The sequence below is a fragment of the Lynx canadensis genome, chromosome A1 (assembly GCF_007474595.2).
Source record: "Lynx canadensis isolate LIC74 chromosome A1, mLynCan4.pri.v2, whole genome shotgun sequence".
NCBI classification, from domain to species: Eukaryota; Metazoa; Chordata; class Mammalia; order Carnivora; family Felidae; genus Lynx; species Lynx canadensis.
In genome coordinates this window covers 218,455,182-218,473,186 of record NC_044303.2, presented here as the reverse complement: position 1 = coordinate 218,473,186, position 18,005 = coordinate 218,455,182, and the positions used below count along the sequence as shown (strand labels likewise).

The 18,005-nt window shown below is 32.8% G+C and overlaps 1 protein-coding gene across 1 annotated transcript in view; it reads right to left on the bottom strand.

The window, feature by feature from the left end:
- CDH9 (cadherin 9) overlaps positions 1-18,005 on the bottom strand; it is a 137,158-nt gene that overhangs the window by 15,609 nt on the left and 103,544 nt on the right. The window contains exons 4-7 of the mRNA XM_030306961.1: positions 11,815-11,934; positions 11,058-11,225; positions 8,798-8,985; positions 7,596-7,849 (exon numbers count right to left, since the gene is read on the bottom strand). Of these exons, the coding sequence (XP_030162821.1) occupies positions 7,596-7,849; positions 8,798-8,985; positions 11,058-11,225; positions 11,815-11,934 (730 nt within the window). The remainder of the gene's footprint in view (positions 1-7,595; positions 7,850-8,797; positions 8,986-11,057; positions 11,226-11,814; positions 11,935-18,005) is intronic.

Genomic DNA, 18,005 nt, shown 5'->3' with positions numbered 1-18,005 from the left:
TTCTATGATTGAGGAATAGCTAACAATTCTAACCTTATGTAAGTCCAGCTTTGACTCACTTGGAACTTATGTGGGACCAACATAAGTCTGGGTTTCTGACTGTTCTACGCTTAGATTCAATCTTGAAAGGAACTACTTTTCAGATTGAGACTTCATGATGGAGAACCACTTTGACAATTTAGAAATAGCTCAGTTTAACATGAATACTGCCAACTTCCAGGTCTATATTTGCCCTAGTGCAAATGATGTCTCACAATTTGTCAAAACCCAGAAATATTTTTCTTTTATCCAGCAGCCAGTATTCTATTTTCAACACAGAATGGGGCATTTTTATTTACCTATTAATAATAAATACAGTGGATTACCACAGATGACCAGAAAGAACCTGATAAACACTTAACACAGAACAAAGCTATCTCTATGTTCTAGTAGACGGCCTATTAAAACAACACTATTTTATTGATCTCCTTACATTTAAGTTTGAGCAATAAGTTTTGTTTTTTTTTTAAAAAGACCACTGGTATAATTTTTTAACTGAACACCTTCTGCAACAACAGGATGTGCAGAAACAGCAAATAAGTAAAAAGCACAAGAGAACTGAGGTGTGGAAGCGAACTCTGGTTTTACTTTGTTTGCTTTTAATTTTTAATGTTCTCCCATTAAGAATCTAACACATACCAGATCCCTGCATTTTCATCTAGCACAATAAAATATGTAAAGTAAATTACAAACACCAGAACAAATCAGTACTATGCAGAAATATGTCAAAGATAGTATTCCCTTTCCTTTCTTGAATTCCAGGTACATCTTTCCCTGACTAAGTCAATATAATTAGGTAATAAGTTTGTTCTTTTCTTTCAATCCACTGCTTTCCAGAAATGTGTTTTCTATCTATGACCTATGGAAGTTTCATTGTCCTTCAAAATGAGAATGTGGCTATATAATGCTTGAATGAATAGTTCAAATCTTTTTGTTGTTGTTGTTTTTTCAAATATTAGTGGCATTATTTTTATTTTTGTATTTTTATTTTTAAAATTTTTTAATGTTTTTTGGTTTTGAGAGACAGACAGAGACAGAGCACAAGTGGGGAAGGGCAGAGAGAGAGGGAGACAAAGAATCTGAAGCAGGCTCCAGGCTCTGATCTGTCAGCACAGAGCCTGACACAGGGTTTGAACCCACCAATCATGAGATCATGACCTGCGCCAAAGTCAGACACAACCAACTGAGCCACCCAGGCACCCACCATTATTTTTAAATAATCATAATTTGTAAATAAATAGTAATAATTATCCTACTCTATAATAAAATCAGGCAACTATTAAGGAAACTGTTACACACACATACACACACACACACACACACACACACACTTATTTGCCAATTTCAGCTTAGGGTGGAATATGTCCATTTTCCTGAAGCAGCACTAAAAAAGCATTTTTTTTTCCATCAGGTTTGTTGTATACATACTTCTCACTTTGCAGTAAAAAAGATTTCTTCTAAAATTTGTTGAACTTTAAATGTTGAGTATAAAATAGGTGTGAAATGAGACAACATGTTCTTTCAGAACCTGTAAAGCTATAATCAACCCTATAACTTGAGAAATCCATGATTACTAATGGGGTGAAACAGAACTGACAACAGCTGCTAATTGTAATCATAATTTCATGTTGCAAGTGGCAGATGTATTTCAGAAAATATGTTTGATGAACAGATTTACTGGTGAGTGAGAAATAGTTCCTCAGATTTCCCTGGAAAATATTTGTCCATGATGCTTATCATAGCCTATTTTCTGCTCTGGGGATCAGTCATCCTTCTAAATTCTATAAGAGCAAACAAAAGAGTCACATATTACAATGTTGTCTCCTTGTTGAATTATTGCTAGTTTTTCACACTGTAATTTGATACATAAATGTTTTCTTTGCATATATCTTTATGCAAACAGGAATCAGCCTATATGTTAACAGGCTTGGAAATATTTTAGAAATACAATTGAGGATAAATTTGTTTCTTCAATACTTTTCTTCTTTTCATAATTTCTGAGATTTTATAGGTAAACCACTGTACATTGTTTCTTTCTTTGTACTTGAGTACTCTATAAAACAAATATTTTGGGGACAGATATAAACTTAAAATGTACCAGCCACTTTTATATACTATGAAGCAAGGTTGCAAGTTTATCAGTCTCTGAGCTAGAAATTTTACTGCTAACATTGTATCCTGAGGAAATTCCAGATATAGAAAAGTAATATTTATATATACACCGAGCATATTATATATCTATATCTATGTCTGTTTACATCTGTCTAATACATATATATACAGGTTGAAAGACTGTTTTCAACTAAATTTCCATCAACCATGTATCACCTACATGGTAGTGTGTTATTTATACAATAGAAGTTTATTGAGAAGTTTAATGGCATTATCAAATATTCACAATTAATAAAAATACATACACCTCTATGTATTATAATGATCTCTACTTACTAAAATTAGGTGATTGATAAATTGAAAGTTTCAATACTTGATAAAAATAGAATAAAATGCCACTGAAGTATCTATTGAGAATAGAATTATACCTGTCTTCTTTGCTACAAAATTTCCTGTGTAAGAATGACTAAATATGTTGATCAAAAACATGTTTAAAATGATATTTTGAATGTCCCTTTGTAACAACTATAGAATAACAAGGGTTGGATTTGCCAGCTCCCTACACACACACACACACACACACACACACACACACACAATCCACTAACACTAAATGAAATATATGAAACAATTATTTTTGAAGGATTAGACACCAGAGAACAATGACCATAATCTCAGAGAAAAGAGAAAGATATGAAATGATACATAAGACTTCCCTAGTTTGCCGCCAGGGGGAGGTTCCAGACAGTGAAACAGGAAGTGGGATCCCAGATGGAGACTGTCAGCCCCCTCAGTTCAGGAGATAATGCTGATAGTCCATGTTGAAACCAAACTGCCTAGAATTTTAAAGATGGAGTAATTCAAGGGAGAGAGTTTCATAGAGAGGGAACTACCGAAATTTGAAGAGAACGCTACTCAACTTTTCAGCGGAGTTCTGATCAGAACTCACGTGGGAACAGATAGAGTGAAGCAACAGAGGTATTCAATCACAAGGATAAGAAGAAATGAAACTGTGAACTAGCCTGTCACAGGGAAGGGTTCTAGTTTCCACCAGCCAAAGGAAAAAGTTCAAACTCAGGGGGCTTTGGTAGACTACTCAGAAAGGTTTTACTTGATTTTTTTTAAGTTTATTTATTTATGTTGAGAGAGAGAGAGAGAGAGAGCAAGAGGGGCAGAGAGAGAGGGACAGAATCCCAAGCAGGCTCCACACCATCAGCTCAGAGCTGGATGCAGGGCTCAAACCCTTGAACTGTGAGACTATGACCTGGGCCGAGATCAAGAATAGGCCACTTAACCGACTGAGCCACCCAAGTGCCCCTGAAAGGTCTTGCTTGATTTATTGGGTAAAATTAGGTCTAGAAAAAGGGCACAAAAGCTAGGTCCAAAAAGATTAAGATGTTTCAAGTAACTTAATCACACATCTGAATGGAGCTCAAGAATATTTATGAAAATGCAAAGCTATCTAACACTAACCACAGTGAGAGCACAATGTTTGATATCCAATCAAAACTTACAGGCATGCAAAAAAACAAGAAAATATGACTGAAAGAAAATATGATTGAAGAAAATCCTAGCAATTGAAAACACTGAGAAATAACACTTTCAGAGGAGAAACTATAACCTGTAAAATGAAAAATATTCTAGATGGAATTAAAGCAGGTTAGATATTGGGGGAAAAAAAAAAGCTTGGTAAACTTGAAGAAGAAGATGAATGGGAACTATTTAAAATGACTAAGAGGGAAAAGAGAAGATTAAATAAACAGCACCAGTGCACTGTGTTACGTTTTCAAGAGACCTAGTATAATTAAAATTAAATGTCCTTAAAAAGAAGAATGTAGGGCACAAAAATATTAAAGAGATTACAGCTGAAAACTGTTCCAAATTTGAAGAAAGGCATAAAGCTACATATTCAGGAAGCTTTATAAACTTCAAATACAAAATGAGTGAAGCATACTATAGACAGGAGCATCATAATCAAACTACTTAAAAGTAGTGACACAATTTAAAAGCATCCTAAGGAACAACTGACAAGTTACAAAGAGAACAATAAAGATTAGGGCAATGCAAAAGTTTTACTATATTGGTAGAAAAAAACAGCTTTGGCCTCTAAAGCTGTACCTAAATAAGTAAAAATAAATAAATATAAATAAAAAATTTATTTAGCACTAAAATGTACATATGAAAATAGGAATGAGTCTCAAATCAATGATCTCAGCTTCTGAATCAAGGAAATAGGCAAGAACAGCAAATGAAACTCAATGTAAGCTGAAGAAAGAATAATCAGAGAAAAAAAAGAGAAAACAAACAATTGAAAAAATCATTTAATCACACAGGTCAGGAAAAAGACTGAAGGAGATACAAATTAACAGTATCATGGAGGACTATTATTATTAGAGGTATCAAAAGGACAATAAGAATATTATGAACAACTTTTTTTCAACTTTGATGAAACTACCAAATTCCCTGAAAGATGAAGGAAAAGGAAAACAAAGCCAAACAGGCTCATGTAAGAGTTAAGACAACCTGAAGTCTTACAACTGGTAAGGAAATAGGATTTGTAGTTGTGACTCATAGAAAAAAGAGAATATCATCCTTTGCTTTTAAATTGTACTAAACATTTAGGGAAAAATAATGTCATTTCTATGCAAACTCTTCCAAAAAATTAAAAGAGGATCTTATACTTATGACTGCATTCTGTGAGACAGTTTTACGATGACGCTAAATCCAAACAGATGTTACATGAAAACGAAACTGTAAAATAATGTCCCAATGAAAATAAGTGCTGGGGCACCTGGGTGGCTTAGTCAGTCAAGCATTAATCTTGATTTTGGCTCAGGTCATGATCTGACAGTTCCTGAGATTGAGCCCTGCATCGGACTCTGATTCGGGATCTGTGCTGGAGTGTGCTTAAGATTCTCTCTCCCTCTCCCTCTCCCCTTCTCCTTCTAAAAAAAAAGTGCAAAATTATTTTTAAACTTTAGTGAATTGAATTCAACAACATATAATAACAATAGCATAATGTGGCTAAGTGACATTTATCCCAATAATGCAGAGCTTGTTCAATATATGAAAAATAAATCAAACATATTTCATATTGAACATATGAAAAAACGCTCAACATATCGGCATAGAGATACAATTATACCCCTATTAGAATGGCTAAAGAGGCTCCCAAGTATTGGTGAGGCTATATAGAAACTGAATCCATCATAATTGCTGGTAAAATGTAAAATTGTATAGCCACTTTAAACTGTATAGCCACTTTAAAATGTAAAATTGTATAGCCATTGTTTAACTTTAAATAATATGCTGGTTTCTTAAGCATTAAATACATATCTGCCTGATGATCTGATCATAATTCTTCTAGGTATGTTTTCAAGAAAAGTGAAAACATGTAACTATACAAATACCAATGTGCAAATATTTGTATATGTACTTATCAACTGATCAGTGAACAGATAAACAAAATGTGGTATTTCTGTACATTGGAATACTTTTCAGCAATTGGAGGGATCAACTACTGATGCACATAACAACATGGAAAAGTCTCAATATGGTTACGCTAAGTGAAACAAGTTAGACGAAAGAGAATAAACACTGTGATTGCATTGGTATAAATTCAAGAAAACAGAATCCATTCTGACCTATATCAACAGAAACCCAATCGTTGTTTGCCTGGGGATCAGGGGTGGGTTTTGGGAAGTTTGGGAGGGAGGCATTAAAAAGACATGAAGAAACTTTTTGGGGTAAGATATATCTACGTTATCTTGAATTTGATGATGTTTTAATGGGTGTATGAATAGACAAGAGTTTCTCAAATCATACAGATTAAAGTTGTGCAGTTTATTGTTGGTCAATAATACCTTAATACAAGTGTTCAAAAAGAAGAATGAAAAGGTTGTAATTTTCTGGGGTGTCTGGGTGGCTCAGTTGGTTAAATGTCCGACCAGCTCAGGTCATGTTCTCATGGCTTGTGGGTTCGAGCCCCGTGTCGGGCTCTGTGCTGACAGCTCAGAGCCTGGAGCCTGTTTCGGATTCTGTGCCTCCCTCTCTCTCTGCCCCTCCCCTGTTCGGAATCTCTCTCTCTCTCATAAATAAACATTAAAATAATTTTCTTAAAAAGGCTGTAATTTTCTAAGCTAACATGTCTGTAGCTGGAGCTGATGAAACTCCCTACTGTGGGAAATGGGGAAAATGAAGAGAAACTAGACCAAATTCTGAGGGGCAAAATACATGTTTTGTCTTTTGCATAATTTTGTCCCTGAGGGATCTACCTTGTATAACTGAAGTCAGTCAAATTAGTCTACAAATGCAGCACATTATATTAATTATCTCTAATTAGTAAACAGGTCATTAGGAAAGCAGAGTATGACTGCTAAAGAATTGGCTATGTATTCAGATCAACTGAAGTTTGAATCCTTGGTCTGCTAACTATTACACTGTGTCCTTAACTCTTTGCATCTCTATTTATTCTTCTATAAAATTTGGGTGATAAGAGTTGTACCTGCCCAATAAAGTTGTAATGAGGCTGAGCTGAGCTAATAAATATATATCTCTTCAGACTCTCTAGTTTATACCAGGTGCTCAATAAACGGTAACCATTATTTTACAGAAGAAGGGATAGGCAACATGTTTGACAGTCTCATGTCATGAATTTAATGCCACAATCAGACACTCATCTTCAGCCACCCATTGTATTCATTCATTAACTTCACAACTATATTTACATTCCCCTTAAGAACCATATAAAACAATCACTTAAGATTCTGGCATATTTGAAATCTTTAAATGGTCCATACTATATTCAAACTTTGGGAAAGTATTTACGCTATACTACACAATATGATACTAATTTTAATATGTTTTATATTTGTGAGTATCATTACTTTCTTTACTAATTCTCTGTTATTAGAAAAGGTTGACATATTGTTTTTTCCAAAAATTTTGATGCCTAGTGACTATTTTTAAAAGATGTTTCCACATTTTTAAATTATCTCTTAATAGCATTCCTAGAACAAATTTTTCTTCTAATTTATTTGTTTAGGTCATTTATTATTTGAACTATGACTTCTCCAAGAGAGGCAATGAGATAAGAATCACTACAGCGGAGGATTAAAATCACAGACTCTTAGAGCCAGATGGCCTGATTCTCAAACCCAGCTTTGCCACTGACTAATTGTTTGGCAAGTTATTTAAATGCTGTGTCTTAATATTATCATCTGCAGTCAGGTATAATAATAGGATCTACCTTGCAAAATGATGAGTCAAATACAGTAATACATTGAGATCACTTAGAAGTTAGTTCAACTAAGAATCGTGCTATGGAAGGATTTAGTCTTATTACTGTACTTGATCATACATAGTACCATGTTATTTTTTTCAAACAGCTTGTAAATGGACGATGATTATTTTTCTGCAAACTTAAATTATCACAAAATACTTACTTTATTAAATTGTTCATAGCATCTGGATCATATGCTGTAACCTGTCCAATGATGCTGCCCTCCTTTACATCTTCATCTACTTCTATCAAGTAATAAAGTTTACTAAACACAGGAGGCTCATCTATATCTTCTACAGATATTTTGACCACAGCTGTGTCTTTGAAAGGTCCCAGGTGTAGAAATCGTGGATCAGGGTGAGTGTTACTTGCATCCACTCTTAAAGTGTACAGCATTTTGCTTTCAAAATCTAAATTCTGGAGTTAAATAAGAAAAATTAGTATAATATAGCAGATATGACAAGGGAAGACAATATTAAATTTGCATATCCAGCTCTGTTACTGGTGCCAGGAATTGTGGTTAAAAAACTTCCTCAGTTATTGCTGCATAGGTATATCAAATAAACTAGTAATTTTTTGTTTTGTCTTACACTTATTCATAGGGGGTAACTGAATATAATGGTATGCACATTAAGACTGAATCCCACTTATTAATGCAATTCACATTTTGATGGTCACAGGCAAATGTATTATCTAATGGATATACAGATTATTTACTATTATTATTAAAGTTATACAAAGTTAAAATCAGAGTAAATATAAAATAAAGTAGAGATTTAGCAAACTGCTCATATAAGTTGCCCCCTTAGTTCCAACATTTCTAAAACTGATATTTTAAAAAGAAAAAGCATATTTCATTCATCTGAACACTATGGAAAGCAAGATGTGAATGGAAACAGAAAAATCAGGAAAATAGAATATGGTCAATATTTAGATGGATTATTCTAGATAAAGTTTCATAATGTTCTCCCACACTGCATTAAAAATCAAGAAATCCAAAGTAAAACATACATCTTCAAGTTTCATCTACTTGAAGAGACAAATTGGAATATTTTGAAAAGTGTGTGAAATAAAGTTATGACTGCATGCCTATTTTTTCAGCCAGGGAGAGTATAAAACAAGGACTTTCGAGGCTATCTGGTCCTACCTTGAGTGTCTGCTATAAGCACAAGCAATTAAGGCTTTGTATCACTTTTTAAGTGTCAGTGGTGAAGATGCGTAACTTGAGATGAAGCCACAACTATACCCCCTTCTATGAAGACTGTAAAGATGGGAAAAATAAATCCTAGGCTTTTCTTCCCTTAACTGAAAAACAAAAATAAACTATAAGCACTCAATGAAAAAATGAAGACAGCATAAAGAAACCTGTTTGACAGTTATAATCCCTTCCTGTGTGTCCTTGTCAGTGATGACATCAAACATGTCTGTTCCATCTCCTTCAGCAATGCTGTATTCCATTTCAGCATTCTCCCCCACATCAGGGTCATCGGCTTTTATCCTTCCAACATGGGTTCCAAGAGGTACGGACTCGGGAGAATTAAATTGATACGTACCTGAAAATTCAATCAGAGCTGTTTTGGCATTTCATCTTCAGATAACAAAAACCTTTCTTTTCCTCTGCCTTTTTTACTTCAATAAATTAATTTTAAACTGGGAGAGTTTTTCATCATATTGAATTGTAAGCTGTCAAAAATTATAGATTTATTAAATTGGAAAAATAATTTATAAAGGCAGAGCACTCTCACTTTGTAAATGAGAAATATAAGTTCCAGGAAGATTAAGTGGATGCTCCAAGGTTATTGAGATAACAGATGGTAGGCACGATATTAGAATCCAGAACTTTTACTTAAGAGGGCAAGAAAACCAATTATTTACCGCTTATCTGGAGCTTTCAATATTGTCATTATACATTTTCACAACTTTCAAATTATTTCAAAAACATGCACTTATTCTTATATTCTAGGTCAGAGATAGGAAAATAAACCCATACACAGGAATTTCCTTCCTTCCTTCCTTCCTTCCTTCCTTCCTTCCTTCCTTCCTTCCTTCCTTCCTTCCTTTTTGCTTGTTAATGCCTTTAAGGGATATGAATGTTTCTGTTTCCTTCAGTTCCAGCCAATTATATTGCATTGTGGTGTCCTTGAAAGGATTTTAGTTTGTGACAATTTGTTCAAGAATCAATAGGAAAAAGTTAAAAACAAAAGTTAATGAAAGTTAGAAATGTTTTTAAACATGTAAAATGTGCTGCATTCTGTATAAGGCCAAAGGCCCTCTATATTAATTTATTTAATTCTAATATCCGTCCTCCTAATACCAAAGTAGGGATAGGGCTCAAGGAAACAATCCTATAAAATTGAGAAAAACAGCATGCAAAACTAAGTCTCTCTGATTCAAAGTCTTCTCTCTCTAATTTGTTTGGTGATTAAGGAGGACTTCTAAATCCAGCTGCCTGGATTTGAATTCTCATCACTGGGCAAGTTAAATTCTCTAACCCTTGATTTCTTCATCTATAAAATTGGGTGATAATGACAGCAATCATCTCATAGTTTTTTTTTTTTTAATGAGAATTACATGAAATTATGTCTTTTATATGTTTAGCCCGGGGATAGTTCTTAAACATTTTTTGTTATTACTACTATTATTGTTCTAAACCTTTTGCTAAGATTATAATGGATCATGGAATTATAGAGTGCCAAGCCGTTTGAGAATTCATCAAGTCATACTGTTTCAGTTTATATTTAAGGAAACTGAATGCAAAGTTTAGATTTATGTTAATTAGGCTTATTGTTCATATTCTTAGCAAACTTTTTAAAACATTTATCAGATACATATGTCAACCATCCAAAGCTGAATCATCAAATAGTTTAATTTTGATTAGTTTGGAAAAATTCTCTAATGTATTAGATTCAATATCATAAATTTAAATTTGAGACCCCCTCAACTGAACATTTCAAAGTAGGCCCTTCGTATTTGTATTCACTGCAAAATGGAAAGGATTGGAATCTGTTTGTGTGGGAATTCATGGCATGCAAAGCATTCAGGATTTAACATACGTGCCTAAAATGGTGATGACTGAAAGGGTATTGACTGATTTGACCTTTACAAGTAGATAACAGATACTAGCAAACGTGTCTCAGATGCCATCAGAAAGAAGGCATACCACAACTCAAAGGGCCATTAAGAAAAACAAGTGCTGCCATTTGAACCCATTTTGTGTTGATTGTAATACCAGTATCTGATATCTGAGACTTTAAAATATCAAGTCTGTGTTTTAGAATCAATTAAATAAGGGAGTATAATTCTTATATACAGATAGGATAACTGTGTATAAGATAATCTCAGATAACTGAGGTCTGACGAGTGACAGACATGGGATTTGAAACCAGGCTGTCAGAACTAAGAGTCCATGCTCTAAACCGTGAAACAGATAAGAGAAAGAGTGAGATGATCACAGCCAATATTGGGAAGTCAATTTGTGGGAAATTATCATATTTTGTCGGAGGGATAGGTTGTGGATTTGTCTTTGTTCACAACCGAATAGTGAAAACACTGGTACAAATATAAGCCTCTATTCGTAGTGTGTTGGAGAAGGCTTCCTACGCGAGAGAAATAAAACCTTCCTTACTCTGGGGAAATCGTGGAGGATTGTTGTTGACATCTGTCAGAGTGATGTTTACGGTGGTGGTTCCAGAAAGGCCTCCCATCTGGCCGCCCATGTCTTTGGCTTGTATAACCACTTGGTACTGTTCTCTATTTTCTCTGCTCATGTCTGGTAGTGCAGTTCTTATTATGCCTTTTAGAAAAAGTAGACAAATATTTTACAATTTAATCACTGAGTTCTAAGATTAACCTATGCAAGATCTATTTTATAGAAGTTCATCATAACAAACAACCAAAAAGCTGGTGTACCTAACTGTATGAAATCCATAACCAATTTAATGTAATGGACAGAACAGACAGAATTCTTCCACTGGCTATTGTACAGGGAATGAGCTTGGCTAAATCAATTTAATTATATTTTTTGATTTAAAAAAATTAACTTCATTAAAAAATCTTCAGATGAATAAGCTTACTTAATTTGATGATTTTCACATTCTTTCTGTTTTGAGTATTTCCTAGGACACAAAAAGTGCTAAATTTCAAATTTTGTATTTGGTGTCGTAAATTTAAACTCTGTAGATAATAGCCTAAAAGGATAACAGTTCAAATAATCTATTTAAATAATATGAAATTTGCTTTTATTTCCATGGAATAACTATGGGGAATAAGTGGAAGCATGATACTGAATCAATAGCTCTTAAAATACAGAAAAATCTATAATTGTGCATCCGGATGTATTACATAATGAGATGAGAAAGAAACCAAGTATGAAAGGCTATTACCTGATTCTGGGTCCACGGAAAAATATGGCTGTCCTTGCAGTATGCTGTAGACCACTTTTGCACTGTTTCCATAGTTGGCATCATCTGCATCTGTTGCGGTCACTTGTATGACAGACGTACCTACACGAATCCCACCCACCCAAACAAAGATACTTAAATACTTCTAACTTTGAAACAGTCTTTCCGAAAAATTATTGCTGGTGGGTCATGTGGTGTGTTAGATGATGGTACATGTTCAAAGAAATGTGTTGAAATGATGCTGCCTCAAAAAAACAACAACAACAACAAACAAAACACTTCTCTTTTTCATTTTTTTAAAAATTTAAATACCCCGTAATTTTATTGTTTGAGCTATCTGAGAAAAAAATCAGCAACCTATTTTATCACAAAAATGAATATAATGAGACAAATGCACTGCACTTTTAGTTGACCAAAAATATTGTGAGGAACAATTTTTCACTGAATACAATGTGCATGCAATTTTCAATTAATGCATTTCTTGCTTACTGGAAATGTATATTCAAAGATAAAACCAGTATTGGTAACATCCAGGTTGCTTTTTACCCTGATAAATTAAATGTATATTATACATAGAATAAAAAATAGAGGGACCCTGTTTTCATGGGGAAAAAATGGCATAAAATTGACCTGTAATTTTGTGTGTGTGTAAGATATAAATGATTATTAAGCATCTGGGCCTCCCTTTAAAATATAGTTAACACAGTCATATATGATTACATCTATTGATATGCTACATATTATTTGCTGCACATAAGTAAATCAGTAGATATTTCCCCCAAAATTAAGAAAGTATAGATTTTGTCACATGCAATACTATAATTTAACACTACTCTGTTTAATTTTATTTTCTGAAACTTAAACCACTGTCTTTTAACTGTATCACATTTTTTTATATTTAAAAGATAAAAAGGTTTTAAAGGGGCTAAACATAATGCCGTATATTAATGGGCTTTTCTGATATCTCACTAATCGCTATAAAGATTCAAAGCATGGTTGTAAAACTACTATTGATTAAAGCCTACCATGTATCTCTTGGGCAAAATGAATTTGTATGACATTTTCTAGTATACTACATAGGATTTTCTGAAGTTTGACTCTGATTCTACCTAGATTGTGAAATTCTTTAGGACAGGGCAAATTCCATATTGGCCATATCACTTACTTTAAAACCCCCATACGTTACACACTCAGAACTGGTCTAATTTAGTTGTAATGAATGTTTCTCAAAATTTGCATGTATATGCTTAAAAATTATTAATTGTATGTTAAGATTATACTAACAGCTCATTTCCCATCAATGTATCTGAATACTAACACAGGAATCTAGCAGCATTCGTTTTTATGTTTTTTTTTTTTTCAAAATTAATTAGCATAGAACTTGAGTTCTTTCTCTTGAGGCCTCTGTTTCCTCAGCTGCAACAGAATTGATATGTTCTGCAAGAAGACACAGTACAACTCACTCGTCCATCCTAGGGGTACTCCTTTGTCATTCAAAGAACACTCACTCATGTCCTAGCCAGACCAAGGCAAAAATAATAGTTAAATTATAATATAATATGTATAATACAATAGAATACAATAATGTTTGTAAGTTCAACTAAAGTGTTTTTCTGGCTTATATTGAATTTTTAAATTTAATTTTATGTGAACATATATTAGTGAGAATAATAATTATTTTCATACTTGAGGATTATTTGAAACATGAATTATTAAGTGTAATCAGTATTCTAAATGTAAGTAGTGAATTCATCAATTTCATGACCGGTATTTTCCTAACCAGTTTCATTTTTCTTTTACTGTGGGTATAATTTCATAGCGAAAACAGGTAAAAACACTTCTCTATACCTTTTGACACTTTTAATAATGTATTTTGCTGTTAAATTTGTTTTCTATTGTTTGCTTTTTATTGTAGGTATGTGATCTTTGAACATATCCAAAAATACTTGACCTAAAAAAGAAAAAAATAATTCAATCTAAATAATAAAAATCAATTTTGTAATGTAACTAAAATGTTAAAAACACTCATATAAACTACGATCTGTTCTTGTAGAATCATGGTAATGATTAGGAATGCTGATAAACACTGATAAACACTGACAGCTTAATACTATGATATTTATAACAGCAGAATGAAAAAAGAGAAGTACCTAATGTGTTGGACATTAGGGAATGGAGAGTTGTACTTTTTTTTTCAGAAATGCAATGACTTATTATCAGTTAGTACTATTTAGCAATAAAATTAGAAGGTGGTTTTTGTGTTTTTTGTACCAATTTCGTAAATATGTGTTTATAAAGATGAATTAAAAGATTTTGATTTTTATCTCCCTCTGAATTTTCTGAAATACTTATAATTTTCATTTGCTCTCAAATAATCTAAATATTTTACTTTTATATTAAACAAAGATTAAGAAATTATAGTGAAGCTTAAATGACAAATGTATCATATGACATGACATTTGTCGTATCATGATAAATTTATTTGCAGGCTTTGTCCTGTATGATGTAATCTCTCCAAAGGCAGGGGCCTGTCTGGTCTTATTCAGATTTTAACTGAAGCCCAGCATGGTTTCCAGCAGAAAGTCATAATGAGAGTGTACGTTTATAGACTGTAAGGTAGACGAGGCAGAATACCCAGCCCTTAATTTGTATCATTACTTTATTCTTATGATTAGCATAAGATATAGGCCTTGAGACATATAGAAGTGTCTCATGGTCACCTGGTAGGTGACAGAGATGGGATGCATCCTAGACAATCTGAGGAAAGAAACACCACTCTAAATTCTTTACTAAGTGGCTTGTCTGGCATTATGGCTGTGATTAGACACGTTATTGAATCCACAGGTAGTGAATGCTAAGAAAGGGCTTGGGTTAAGTCATAAAGGGTTCATTGATGAGTTATATGTGCCAACTGTGAAAACTGCAAAAGGATTTCTTGTTGAAGTGATGGTGTTGGAGAGGAACTGGGTAAGTTTTTGAGAGACCAGTATGGTGAACTACCCAGTCAATGAGAAAAAAGTTGGGCTCTGCTATAAATATTAAAATCAATGCATCCCATTTTCCTTCATTATATATCCTTAAATATTGTCCAGATTGTGTGTTCTGATCAGAAGATGCTAATGCGTTTAAGATTTCAACAATTAATTAGAGTCTTGTAATTTTAACTAAAAAGTGATTCTGAGCAACACAATGCGTATGGTTTTGACAGAAGGAAGTAGGGGCAGAGAGATAGAGCAAGGAGAGGAGTTGGTGTGAGAGAAACAGGAGAGACAATTTGGACAAAAATAAATAGGAAGAAAGGGACAGTATCGAGGAGACCATTAGGGGGTATTTTGGGGAGAAGGGTAGGATAATAATAAAGAAATTTCATTTTATTTTAGAAGACTTTATTTACCCCCAAAGTTAATGGTAGTAGTTTTTTAGCTCTGGTTTAAGTGAAAATCACTGTATATAAGGAAGATAATATTAGAATTAAATGACTGTGCATTACTTCATTTATAGAAGCACTTTTTGTTGTCTGATTATGCACGGGCTTTAACTATTAGTTTAAGATCATCCTTTAGTTTTTCTCTGCAATTGATTATTTATATCAGTAAAAGCATAGAAATAACATCTACAAAATTATAGTGAGTTAATATTTATTTTCCCTTAAAACAGGATTACTTATGACAAAAGAACCGTATAATTTAAAAATATAAAATTTATGGACTTTATTTAGACATGTTTTATATATTAACAGGTCTAAAATCTTAATGCAAAATGCACTCACTCCCTTTCCTCTTATTTGGATTTAATTTTAATGAGGGGGCATTTGAATTAAGAGATAAAAACTTAAAAAATGTTGCTTTTGAGGAATTACTAAGAATCTAATAAAATTGGAAGTGTTCCAAACTATGTTTTGCATAATAAGCATAACTATTTTACAGTGGGGACAAATAGTAAGGCATTAAAATTATCCAGCTTTCCCTGCATTTATTAAATATTGTTTTTCTGTTTACAATAGTATAGTAATAAACTATGTTTTGGGGCAAGCCAGTTTAATTCTTTTGGGCTCATTTTTACTTATTTATTAAAATAAGTGCTTAAATCAAATATAGTGTCTTCTATGTGTGTGTATAATAGGTACATTTATATTTAAAACTAGATACACATACAAAGTCTATCGTTGGGCCAAACAGGAAGCAATTAATACAGTGATGTCAATCTTAGTACTAATAATAACTATCCTCCATAAATAGGATCAAGATCTATCTGTAACTTTTAAATCTTCTTTTATTAATATGAAAAGCTGCAACCAGAGCCATACATCTCTATGTTGTTGTTGTTGTTGTTTTTCTGTTTTGTTGGAATTCTAGGCACAGAGGCAATAAAATTGACAATTACCCAAATTCTCATTTAACAAAAAATAATGTTTATTTATTTTTGAGAGAGAAAGAGAGACAGAGCAGGGGAGGGGTAGAGAGTGAGGGAGACACAGAATCTGAAGCAGGCTCCGGGTTGTGATCTGTCAGCACAGAGTCTGACGCGAGGCTCGAACTCACAGACTGAGAGATCATGACCTGAGCCAAAGATAGCTGCTTAACCATCTGAGCCACCCAGGTACCCCACCAAATACGCATTTTTAAGACTGCAACAATAAGAAATTGTGCTGCCCATAATTTAAAATTTATATAAATATAGATTGCCTTACAGGAAGGGCTTTTTGCACAAAATAATCTATAAGCCTTCTTCCATGTATAAACTTATATATTCTGTATTTTATGGTATGGAATGAGCAAAGATTTTTTTAAATAAAATATGCAAGTGCTTACTCTAGTCCTGATATTATTATGTATTTGATAAATATTAATGTAACCTAGATGAGATAGAATATGTTTGAATTAGATAAATGATCAGAATATACAGAATAAGATATAATATCCCATTAAATAGCACAAAATAATATGGGAGAAAATGCAGGTATCTGAGTTTAAATATAAATAGTCTCTGATAAATAAGTATTCTGGTTTTTAAAATGAGTTAATTGAGTTAATTCTTTGAAAACTTTAAAAGTTATTCAACTATAAATCAGTTATTATCAAAATGTGTCTTATTCAAATATCTGTCATCCAAATTATACTTTTTATTCCTGTATGTATATCAAATCTATTTCCAGAAGGATAAGTGACAGTTTTTGTACTATTTGTCAAAATACCTGGTAAAATAACATATATGCAGGATAAACAATAATGTGTTATAAAGGTTAAAGAGTGTTACCAGAAAACCAAACTACTTTAGAATACTCATCAACAGGCAGTTGAAATGGAAAGTATGATTTTAGATGTATCTTCATCTCAAATATAAGCCCGTAAAGACATCATCATATGTATCTACATTATCCCACTGGTCGACCTATATGGATCAGTCCAGTACTTCCACGGATCTATACCAAGCTAACATATTTTAAAATATTAAAGAAAACACAGCAACTCATATTTCATCCTAGGCTGTATGATTTCCTAGGACTCCTGTCTAATTTGATAACTCTCTTTCATATTATTGGAATGAATACCTAAAAGATAAGAGAACTGCCTCTTTTCTCAGATGGATGAGATTTCATTTGAGGTGAAAAGAAATAACTTCTTTGCAAACCCCTGGTTCTTCTGTCTAGATGACACACATAGTTAAGAAACATCTTATATCATTTCACTCAGCAAAGGTGGTTATAATTTTGTTTTCCTCATAAAAAACTATTTTAGACTGAAACATGTACTAATTGTAATAATGTCAAAGTTAATCACTGAACAATGATTTTGAAATAATATCCAACTACATAGTATCAAATTTTGAAAATCAGTTGTGCATATTTTGGATACTATAGCAAGTTTATATCACTTCTTTTTAAATATGTAATGACTTAATAGCTCTTATTTCATTAAGACATCTAAACATACACATACAGATAAATTACATAATAACAAATGTTTTTTAAAATTGTAGGCAGCCCTAAAAAAATGAAACGATTATTTTCAGTTTGCATGATAAACTATTATTTGGTAGTAGAACACAACTAAAATAATATTAAAAGGCTTGGAATATTGTTATTAGGCTACCAGGTTATTTGATCTTAATTCAGCTGCTTAATCATTCAGAATCCTGGCTCCTAATTAACAGAATGGGGATTTAAAGTTCTA